Source organism: Alosa alosa, chromosome 15 (assembly GCF_017589495.1).
Source record: "Alosa alosa isolate M-15738 ecotype Scorff River chromosome 15, AALO_Geno_1.1, whole genome shotgun sequence".
Taxonomy (NCBI): Eukaryota; Metazoa; Chordata; class Actinopteri; order Clupeiformes; family Clupeidae; genus Alosa; species Alosa alosa.
The window spans coordinates 1,447,482-1,459,564 of NC_063203.1; the positions used below are offsets into that span (position 1 = coordinate 1,447,482).

A 12,083-nucleotide genomic window follows, 5' to 3' on the forward strand; every position below is an offset into this window, starting at 1 on the left:
TTGTGTGTGTGTGTGTGTGTAACGATTTATAACTGTAAAACGTACGACAAATTTACATTTGTACGACAAATTTACACTAACATTTTTCAGTATTACCAATATGTCCTTCACTTACAAATCTATTCTACCCTAGAAGTTCATCCATTTATGACAGGTCTAAAATTCATTAGCTCATGCATCCATTTCAGTTATTTCAATCAATCAATCAATCAGATTTATTTATATAGCACATTTAAACATGACTTGCATCAACCAAAGTGCTTTACAGAGACGAGACCGGTGGGAAGCAAACATATAACATAATACAAACCATACAAATACACGAAAGAGACGACAGTACAAGCAAGGCTTTGGTCAAGATGAATGGGGAAACGCTAGAGAGAAAAGGTGTTCTGAGCTGGGATTTAAAAGAGTCACCTGAAGGGGCGAATCTGATGGAGGTAGGGATGCTGTTCCACAGTTTGGGGGCTGCGACAGCAAAGGTACGGTAGCCCCTGTGCTTGCGATTGGCCTTCAGCTCCGTCAGTAACCCCTGCGTGGCCGATCTAAGGGACCTACTGTAACACCTAACATTAGAGTAGGGGGAGAGGAGGTCTGAGATGAAGGGGGCTTGAATGACATTTCTTAAGACTATAAATATGATAAGCGTTGTATCCTTTTCCTCAGGGACCATTGTCTGTGGGTCATCATGTGGACCTGCAGTGGCTTGTGGAGTGGAGTGCTGTATTGGTGAACAGTCACTATGATGTGTGGAGCCCATCTCACCTGTGGATTTTTGCCCAGTCTGTGAAGGACCCCTGGGTTCTCTGCCTCTACAGCTTCCTGCACCAGGAGCACCTTCCCAAGCACTGCCCCACAGCTCTAAGCTATGCCTGGCCCTACGCTTTCACTCGCCTGCAGCACCTCCTACCTCTAATAGACCTTACGTGAGTGACACATATGCCTCCAACTCCTTTGATTCAAGAGATTTATTTGTCACTAGCATATTTTAAAGGAGGACAAAGGTTTAACAAAACCTTGATCTCTGGGTTGATTTACTGAATTCAGTTCCAATACAGCTGATTCCCCATTTTATCCCTGACTCTACATTTTCTGGCCACTGACTTTAAAAATGACTAAAAATCCTAACAATGATTTTTATGTCTGATTGGCAGAAACCAGTACAAACTACAATACGATATCTCACAATTATTAAAATCTGCTCTCAGGAATACCCCCCAGTTCTCCAACATCAACTCCTCTAAAATTTCTCAATTTCTAAAATGACAGAGGGGAAAAGCTACATTGTTTAGGGTGCTTTTGAAGTCTCTTGAAGTCTTTTACCGTATTGAATCTTGTTTGTCAATGTCACAGTAATCCTGTGTATACCAAGAGAACTACAGCAAGTTGTGGAGACTATATGGGCCTGTGGAGAAACTACATCATCCTGTGTTTTGGCATTGCTAAGCCCAGCATCATGAGCCCAGGCCACCTAAGGGGATCCAGCACTGAGATCATGACTCTTACCACAGACGGCAGTGTCAGCAATGACTACAAGGTTTCTGAATTGCCTGAATTAGCTGTCTATGTTAAATGCCAGTACGTTTAGATTTAGTCCACAGTCATGTCTCTGACTTGTAGATTGCTCATTATAATCAGATGTAATTTAAATGTTTCCTAAGTTGAGTATGGTTGGGGGTTTCAGTTGTACATTGATGAAAGTTTCTCTGATCAGGTGATGAGGAGCCCATCTGTAGCCTGGCTCCTGAAACAGCTGGTCCCTTTGATGAGAGCAGAAAGCATTGAAATCTCTGAGTCTGTGGTTCTCGGCTTTGGACGTACAAACAGCCTGGTGTTCAGGTAAAGACAGTGTTATTCGGTTATTATTCAGTTATTATTTAGTTATTCACATTCCTGATTGCTATTTTGAGGGTGCAATATCAAAAGCATATTGGTTGCTTCTGCTCTTTCCATTACAATGTGCTTAGCAACGACTCTTTACAAACAAAATGATTCATTACACTGTAAATTCAGTGGTCCCCCTTTTATTTCCTGTTTATTTCTCTGCATTGTGTTGGCTACACTCAAATGCATAACAAAAACAGAACAAAGACAATGAATAAAATGTCTCATACTTTGTTTCGGAACAAAACAAACTGACCGCGACCGCGTGGATGAGGTGGTCTCGGATCGTTTGCAATCGAACTTCATAGCAGTTTGTTTGCAGTGAGAAACCAATTGGTGTAGCGGGACAACTATGTGTGCTTACATTTTTGTAGGAATACACATTAGGCTACAAGTTTATTACAAAAGAGTAAATATCTAGCTACCCTATGTTTTTTAAATTTCAAGCGAATGTCTAATTTTAGGCTAACGTTACCAGTGTTACGGGCGAGAACGGGAGAGAGTGGGAGAGTAGCCTAGAGACTTTGGACACGCACACGCATGCACATATGGAGCTCATATAATAAGTTAAATGTGGGGTTAAATGTGAGGTGACTTCGGGATAATGTCTTCAGCTGTCAAATGTGACCAATCAGAAAACAATTTAAATCGTGCGGGGGTTTGTTTGTAGACAAAAGGTTAATCTCACGTGGGTTTGTTATATCCTACATCATTTGTTCCGATCTAAATGCTGCCATGGGAACACAAACAAACTCAGGGACAATGGAGAAAAACTATAAATTCAGCTCGTGATTCGGAACAAAATAGGTATGAAAGCGACCTTAATAAACAGTGATGTGGTAGCAGAACCTCTACTGTGATGGCGTAACTTCTATGCTATGCTATGCTAATGTGACAATGTCCATGGTTCTGTGTGTTTTAGAATATATTGAACGGTTAACCTATTCTACTATTTGTGCACACCCCCAATATATACCTTAAAAGTAAAAGCAGTATAATTACTCTGAAAATGGTTTAGAGCCCACTAAAAACTGAGGAAGTAACAAAATGAATTTGGATGTGGGGGCAGGGGGGGTGGTATGGAGCTTGTCGCACAGATGATTGAACACAAATTTGAGTGATGCTACCATGACTAGTTAAATACTAGTGAATTGCAATGTTGTATATGTATGTGTACATGTATTTCATAGAAACAGTTACTCACAATCAAAGAGAGAAACTACTTGCTTGAAACTTGCTAAGATACTGCTGCACATGGCGCCGTGCAATGGCAACAAGCTACAAGTTGCTTTTTCCCTACTTTGTGCACTTTTGTTGATTTTCAGTCTCGTTCCACACGTACATTACTGTCGTATTGTCTACGATCGTATGACTCTCCTGGACATCAAAAACGGTGTAACGATCAAGAAAAATTTTAACGGGATTACCTGTGGATATTGTTTGTAACTCCACAAGCGGATCGGGGAACAGGACTGCTCATCGGCGGAGGAGGGGGAGACGAGACGGCGTCTTGGCCATATGGTGACGGCCTCCCATCCCTACCTTAGGCTACTGCTGGCTAATCTGCAGTCCATGGAAAACAAACTTGTGAGCTCCACTGTCACATTGGCTCATACAGTGACTTGCAAGAAAGCAGTGTACTCTGTTTCACCTAGACCTGGCTTAGCCACACTCCATACAACAGAGCCAACCTAACGGTCAGAGACTACAGGAAAAACAAAAGGAGGTGGTGTCTGTTTTTTTTTATTAACAAATCTTGGTGCATGAACATGGAAATAATCTCACAGTCATGTAGGCCTACCCCAGTTTTGGAGTATCTGACTACCAAATGCCGTCCGTTTATCTGCCGAGAAAGTTTCCTTCTGTACTGCTAACAGCTTTTTACATTCCACCAGACGCCTCTGCTGCAGCGGCACTTGAACTGTATGTTGCCATCTGCAAAAGAGAGTCAGCACCAGGAGGCAAGCCCTTATTATGTAGGCCTACTATATTGTACCAGTGCCCAAGAAAAGTACTGTTTCTTGCCCAAATGACTACCGGCCCAGATCAGGACCAAAAACTATCTCCAAAGAGCTATATCTACTGACAAGGTAATGTTTCACGATTCTCGCGAGATGTCTTTGGGCCACTATTCTTGAAGTCGCATGGCTGGCTTTCTCGTTAGCAGAGGCGGACAGAGTACACAGCTTCATTACTTGAGTAAAAGTACAGATACCCTTTGCTAAATTTTACTCAAGTATAAGTAAAAGTACAACAGTCAGATGTCTACTTAAGTAAAAGTACTGAAGTACTTGTTTTTAAAAGTACTTGAGTATCAAGAGTACAAGACTTGCCTACATTTTCTAAATATTGCATTACTACTGCCACAGTGCTTACATTTATGTACAGAATGGTCCTACATGGAGTTATGAAAAATGTTAATGTTAATACCTTGTGAATGTAAAAGGAATTGAAAGTAAAATCAAGTTATTTTTATCTTTTTACCATGTTGCCAGGGATGGACAGTATTTCTAATACATGTATTTAAAATACGTATTTCACATACAAAATACTATTATTTTATTCTATTCTATTCTATTCTATTCTATTCTATTATAAACGTAATAAAATACGTTTTTGTGGCAAAGCATGTTTATAATCCAACGCTATCGTGTGTTTCTCTATGGCAAAGCATGTTCATAAATAAAGCATGTTCGGTTTTGAGATCCTAGCAAATTCCTGCATGGCATCCAATTCAAGGCTCACATTGCATCCCAATTTGTTCAACAAAGAAACACCTTTTTTCCTTTGCTTTGTTCATGGCAATGCATTAAAAAGTTGTTGTAGAGAATCATTATGAGTGCATACACCATAGGCACACACAGGCTAATACACAAACTCGGGTCAAGTCAGGTCAGATCAGTTCGTGTCACAGATATGGAGCGCAGAAAGGTCATTTTTCATCACTAAATTAAAAAAAATGCCATTTATTTCTGTAAGGCGCACACCACATATGTCTGTAAATTGCTCAGCCCCAGAGAATCCCTCCACCATGGCAATGATATTGCCAGATTACATTAATACACAGGATTAGATGTGAAAATCCCTTGTGCCAAAATCCAAGGTAAAAACACATTCAGAAGCCCCTACTCAAATTAACTTTAAAAAGCACGCTACCCACAAATCTGCCAAGAAATGGTCACAAACAAAAGACAAATGCCCCATCCAACAGCAGTATATGGTATTAAATCAATGCAAGTATTAATACATGAAATTGTGGTAGATTTGGGTAGCCTAGACTCTGCTGAAAAAAACTATATATAGCATGTGTGTATGGCACTTATAATGACCAGGATAAATCCTTCTAAATAAAGGTAGTGAAAATGCCCTTAGTCAGTCATGGGAGTGTTTTGGGCGTACCATCCTTTAAACCAATGAGAGTGACATCTGTCATTCCCTTTAACAGCAAGCAACACAACTTCAAACAGTGCATCTGTATTTTGATAGTCACGGGCGCATTTCAAGTCAGTCAAGTCAAGTTTATTTATGGGGTGCACTGTGGCGCAGCAGGCTACAGTGCCCGTACCATATACAGTACGGGTCTGAGTGCCCACGGGGACCCAGGTTCGAATCCGACCTGCGGTCATTTCCCGATCCCACCCCATCTCTCTCCCACTTGCTTCCTGTCTCACTCTCCACTGTCCTGTCCAAATAAAGGCAAAAAAGCCCAAAAAATAAAAGTCAAGTTTATTTATATAGCGCATTTCATACACAGAGGTCATTTAATGTGCTTTACATAAACAAAACCAAACAACAATAATAACAAATAAAAACATAGAAGGGAAATATAGTGAAAGTATAGTTCAAAAGGTAAAGATCATAATAAAAAGAAAACATAAAACACACAAGTGTTTTGTGTAAAATCATTTAAAAATAAAGAATAATTAGTAAGCAAAAAAAAAAAGTCTAAGTCTAGATTTAAAAACAGTTGGGGCCTTTTTGATGTCATCCGAAAGTTGTTTCCAGAGCTGAGCCGCATAGCAGCTAAAAGCTGCTTCACCATGTTTAGTTTTAACAGTAGGTTAGAAACAACAGGTTTTTCAACTGGGACCTGAGAGGACGAGAAGGTGTGTACTGCTGAAGCATGTCTGATAGGTATGTAGGCCCTGCTCCATTTACTGATTTATAAACAAGCAACAGTGCTTTAAAGTCAATTCTGTGACTTACTGGAAGCCAGTGCAGGAACTTAAGAATTGGAGTAATGTGGTCAGTTCTTTTAGTTTTTGTTAGAATCTTAGCTGCTGCATTTTGTATCACCTGAAGCTGTTTAATAGTCTTTTTAGGAAGGCCTGTGAACAGTCCATTGAAGTCATGTTTTGACATCAGCCCTCTAAGTTTTGCAATATTTTTGAGGTGGTAAAAAGCTGATTTAGTTATCGCTTTCATAGCTGTTGAAATTTAGATCACTGTCAATTAAAACACCAAGATTTTTAACAGTATCCTTTGCCTGCACCGCTTGTGCAAGGACTGTCCATATCACTGTTGATAATGCGCTCTTAAAATAACATATACTGTAAACAACTTTCCACAGATTTCTGACCAGGTTTCCCTTGTAGCACAATACGTTTTAGATAGTATACGATAGCGATAACAATATTGCCCCAGACCCCTCCTTAGATTGTTAATCGCCAAACCCTTTGGCACGTTGCTCAATAAAAGAGACGGGCATGGCGAAAAACTTGAGTCTTTGGAATAAGCTTTGCGTCATGATGATTATAGACTTTAGACTGCACTTTAGAGGATTTAAAACATTGCAACGCTGTCACGCCTACGTCACTCCATCGACTGGCAAACAACAAATAAGAGAAGTTACTTTTTTTTATCAGCTTATTATTATTTCTGACCAACATTTCATTTTGGAACATCTAACAAGAATGAAAATATGAACTATATGGTCACCATGACTGTTATATACGCGTACAAAAGGGCTATAAATGTGTGAGATAGAAGGTGGTCCTCCTGGTGAGAATGGATATTGATGCTCATCGTGAATAAGATCGCATCATCATGTTACAACGAATTGTGCATTCTAGTGAGTATAAAGCAATGTATTCTTTGATTTCTCAAGTGCTTTTAACACCATCCAACCCCTCAGACTGGGAGACAAGCTCTTGCAGATGGGTGTGGACGCTCACCTGGTAACCTGGATTACAGACTACCTGACCGAGCGACCACAGTTCGTCAGACTGAAGAACTGTCTCTCTGACACTGTGATCAGCAGCACCAGAGCGCCACAGGGAACTGTGCTCTCTCCAGTCCTGTTCACCCTATACACATCTGACTTCTGCTACAACACCGAGTCATGCCACATGCAGAGGTTTTCTGACGATACTGCAATTGTGGGGTGTATCAGGGACGAGCAAGAGGAGGAGTACAGGAGCCTGGTGGAGGACTTTGTGCACTGGTGCAAACTCAATCACCTTCAACTCAACACTTCAAAGACCAAGGAGATGGTGGTGGATTTCCGCAGGTCTAAGCCCGCTCTGCTACCAGTCTCCATTGATGGGGTCAATGTGGAGGTGGTAAACACCTACAAGTATCTGGGTCTCCACCTGGACAATAAACTGGACTGGTCAGCCAACACTGACGCACTCTACAAGAAAGGGCAGAGCAGGCTGTACTTCCTGAGGAGGCTGCGGTCCTTCAATGTGTGCAGCAAGCTCCTCAGGATGTTCTACCAGTCTGTTGTGGCCAGCGTCCTCTTCTATGCAGTGGTATGCTGGGGAGGAAGCACAAAGAAGAAGGATGCTGGGCGACTTGACAGGCTGGTAAGGAAGGCTGGCTCTGTAGTGGGAGCTGAACTGGAGTGCATCACTTCAATATCTGACAAAAGGACCCTGAACAAACTGATCAACATCTTGGACAATGAATGCCATCCACTCTACAGCACTATTAAAAAGCAAAAGAGCTTGATCAGCTGGAGACTTCGCTCACTGACTTGCACAACAGACAGACTGAGGAAATAATTTGTCCCCAGGGCCATTGAACTGTTCAATGCTTCACTAAAGGGAAGAGGAGAGATAGACTTCTCTGCTTAGTCTGCCTCTCCACCCTCTCCATGTTTGAGTACTGACTGCCCACTACTGCTTTACTACTTTTTTACTACTGTTTTACTAATGTCCACAGCCTAATGTTTTTAATACTGTTTTCCTGCTACACTGTTTTTCATGCTATATTAGCACACATGATCAATGGCTTCTGCTACAATAATACTGAATGGCTGTAACCCTATTACCTCAACCTGTTCTTGCACTAACATTATTTTTTTATAGTTTTTTTATATTACATTGTCTACATTATACTTTGCTCTCCTATTTGTCCATATTATTTATGCTGGTCTCTAGACCTTATTATTGTTGCACTGTTGGACTACTTTTTGCACCTTCACCATGACACTCACTCTCATGAGCACCTTACCATGCACACATAACTACTGTTGGACTACTTTTTGCACCTTCACCATGACACTCACTCTCTTGAGCACCTTACCATACACACATAACTACAGGACTACTGTTGGACTACTTTTGCACCTTCACCATGACACTCACTCTCTTGAGCACCTCACAATGCACACAGAACTACAGGCCCTGTCACTACAAGCGTCTCATGCTTTATCACCCTCAAGCACACTGGATTTTTTACATTTGATTTTTTACATTTAATTTATATAGTATATTTAGTATTTAGTTTTGTTAGTTTTTCTTATCTCCTACTGTCTCTATTGTACAGTGGAGTTTGGTTATATGTTTATACTTATACTTATATTTACCATTTCTGCTGTATGTGCATGTTGTGTGTGATGTCTGTATGCTACTGAGACCCCCTGAATTTCCCCTTGGGGATCAATAAAGTATCTATCTATCTATCTATCTATCTATCTATCTATCTATCTATCTGTATATGTTGTTGGTTTGATGTATGTATAAGCTATATATATAGGTTATAACGTTGACATGTTTCAATGATAAAGATACAGTAATCTGCAAGTGGTAACTCTCCGCCATGCGTCCAAAATGTAGCCTAGGCTGATGTTTTGCAGATTGTTGAATAATTTTCTATTCAGAAAGTCAGTGAACAGCGTCATATCAACGGCTGCTATGCCATTGGGCCAATGTGGGGCCAGCGTGTGCTTACTATCTGGGGTAGCTTTGCTAACAATATTATCAGTGGTTTCAGTTTCTCTCTCGCAGACACGCACATGCATGCATTGAATGAACACTCATAGCACTACCACTTAATTGTATGCCTCTACTGTATGTTTGATGACACCAAATTATAATATATATTTTAATAATAATCAGTCTGCGGTCATTTCACTCCGCGGCCTGCTCCACAGACCAGCAGTCTCCTCGTTGCAGACCAGAGTGATCATTTCTACGATAAGTGGTTCAAGTCAAATTATAGCCTAACATAATAATAATAATAATATCAAAAAGAAGAAGCCACCGAATAGTAATACAGTGCATTGCTTTGCACTAATAAGAAGCCTAGTGATCTAGTGATACAGTACAGTGCGTTTGCATGCAGTGTAATTATAGCTCCAACAATCATGCTTACTGTTTGTCTACAGAGAGCTTATTGAGGAGCTTCACCCTCTTATGAAGGAAGCACTGGAGAGGCGGCCTGAAGTGAGTTCTAACTACATGAAAAGCTAAGCAGGAATTTGGTTCTGCATTAGAAAATGAGCTGCATGATTTTGGTGATGTTATGTTGATTGTAATCTGATGACTACCACAGAACAAGAAGCGACGTGAGAGGAGAGACCTGTTGAGACTTCAGCTGCTGAGGATCTTTGAGCTGCTGGCTGATTCTGGAGTCATCAGTGACAGGTGGATGAATCTCCCCTAACATTTAAGAAGAACATAATAAAAAATAAAGTGCAAGTGGCAATGACAGACCTGAGCACCTATGGTGCCGTGACATTTGGTAATCCAACAATGCACTCACGTGTTCTGTGTCAAATGCACACATCTGGTGTGTGTGCTAAAATGTTAGACGTTGGAAGCACTTCTTGTGCTGATAGTGGCACAGTAACATCCCTGTTGTGTGTGTGTGTGTGTGTGTGTGTGTGTGTGTGTGTGTGTGTGTGTGTGTGTGTGTGTGTGTGTGTGTGTGTGTGTGTGTGTGTTTTTCTGTGTGTGAACCCATATTTGTGTTTGTGTGTGTGTGGCCTTTTTGTTGAGCGAGCCAATAAATCTCTAGACAACATGAATGAATAAGCCAAGTAAAAGCATACACATTTACATACTACACTGATCTGATCCATACAGCTTAAAGCTATATTATCAAAACTATACTTGGAAGGACACAACATAAATAGAGATGCTATGTCATACGGAAAACATGAGCAGCATATTTCATATGAACAGTACATCAGCTATGAGACCTTTCAGCAGCACAATCATTGACAACGGCAACATTTTTAACTTTCCTTCCTAAGATTTTAAACCGTCTCTGCTCATTGAAATTCTGTAGCCATGGCAGTCGAGTTAAGCGTTTAGCCTAGCAGCTAACTACACGCAAACAATCAGGTTTTAGCCAATTTGGCCCACAGAAAAGTGATGAACTCATTGGGGGTCAAGTCAGGCTGTGTAGGCCCAGAGATCACTCCACAGTACAGTAATAGAGCTGTTTTATTTCATGTTGAATACAATCACGGTTTATGTAAATAGTTATTTTATTTTTGGTCATAGTGACCTGCTTATTTATGGACTTTTTGCATCTTAGTAATTAATGGGAATAACAAACCACCTTTGCACCTTTGGAATGTGCACTTGTGGATTAGCCTTTCCAGCATCCAAATATATTAACAGCATAGGTGTTTTAAAAGGCAAGTAATACCAGAGACTTTCTAATGAGGAGACACAGCACTCAAACAATCCTCCATAGAAATGCATGGGGCTAGTTTGTAACGCCAATATGGCCGATGTCTACACTTATCACACCCCTTCCTCTGCAAAACGTCAACATGTGAATACATTGAGCCAACCATGTGGTGTGATGTGAATACATTGAGCCAATCATATGGTGTGTTGTGAAGACATCGTGCCAACCATGTGTTGTGAACTCGCCGCTGGAGCAAGACTGGTGTCGTGAAGCCTTGCTCACGCGCATTTCTGCCGAAGAGGATGCCCGATGAGTGCCCAAAAAGCGTTGCAATGCCGCCGAGTGGAGGGACTTGCCTAAAAGGACTTTGGTAATACTCTGAAAACCACGGCCACTGGAGGGGAAAATAATCATTCTTCTCCATTCACTTTGCATTGTGTAAGAGGGCGTTCTTGTATTTTTTTTTCTTCAAACAAAAACTAACAATACTTAAAGGTATGACATTATGCACTACCACCAAGGACTTAGAGCTGGCCTCCTGGCATCTGAACTTAAAGGTTGTGGTGCTAGTTAGCTAACACAAATGTGTTTGGAGGACTAGCCCAATTTGTGTACCACTATAAACCACACAACTTGTGTTTAAAGTGAAGCCATCACAGAGAATTTCATTATATACTGTTTGGGAATTCTTTTTTGTGTTAGCTGGCTAGCACAGCCACTAAAAAACTGTATCCTGTATGTACTGTATCCAATACAGTTTCATGGTATTTTTTAATGGGCTCCCCCTAGAGTTGCAGCGTATTTATACTTTACCATTGCCATTGTCCTTCTTTACGCTTCTCTCATCTTATCAAAGGAACTCTGGATCTCATTCATAGTGACCATTAGGTCCTTGGTTACCTGTCTGACCAAGGCCCTTGGTCCCGGATTACTCAGGCCAGATTTAGGAAGACTGTTGGTTGTTCCAAACTTTTCCATTTGAGAATGATGGAGGCTACCATGCTCTTGGGCACTTTCAATGCTGCAGAAATGTTTCTGTACCCTCCCCAGATCTGTGTCTTCACACAACCCTATCGCAGGTCTACGGACAATTCTCTTGACCTCGTGGCTTGGTTTTCACTCTGACATACACCATCAACTGTGAGACCTTATATAAAGAGATGTTTGCCTCCTCTAATAATGTCCAGTGAATTAATTTAGGTGGAAAACTTGAAAGGGTCTGAAAACTTTCCATATGCCCTGTATATATTGGTGGTTGTTAGGTTAATTGAGATGATTGCTAAGGTGTTTCTTGGGCAGAGATGGTTGCCATGCTAAATGAAGTGGTTGCT

General features: G+C 40.9%; 1 protein-coding gene across 1 annotated transcript in view; it reads left to right on the plus strand.

Annotated features, from left to right (window-relative positions):
• LOC125308553 (protein furry homolog) overlaps positions 1-12,083 on the plus strand; it is a 260,928-nt gene that overhangs the window by 119,706 nt on the left and 129,139 nt on the right. Inside the window, exons 22-26 of the mRNA XM_048265116.1 lie at positions 667-926; positions 1,354-1,537; positions 1,715-1,839; positions 9,497-9,554; positions 9,664-9,755. Coding sequence (XP_048121073.1) covers positions 667-926; positions 1,354-1,537; positions 1,715-1,839; positions 9,497-9,554; positions 9,664-9,755 — 719 coding nt within the window. The remainder of the gene's footprint in view (positions 1-666; positions 927-1,353; positions 1,538-1,714; positions 1,840-9,496; positions 9,555-9,663; positions 9,756-12,083) is intronic.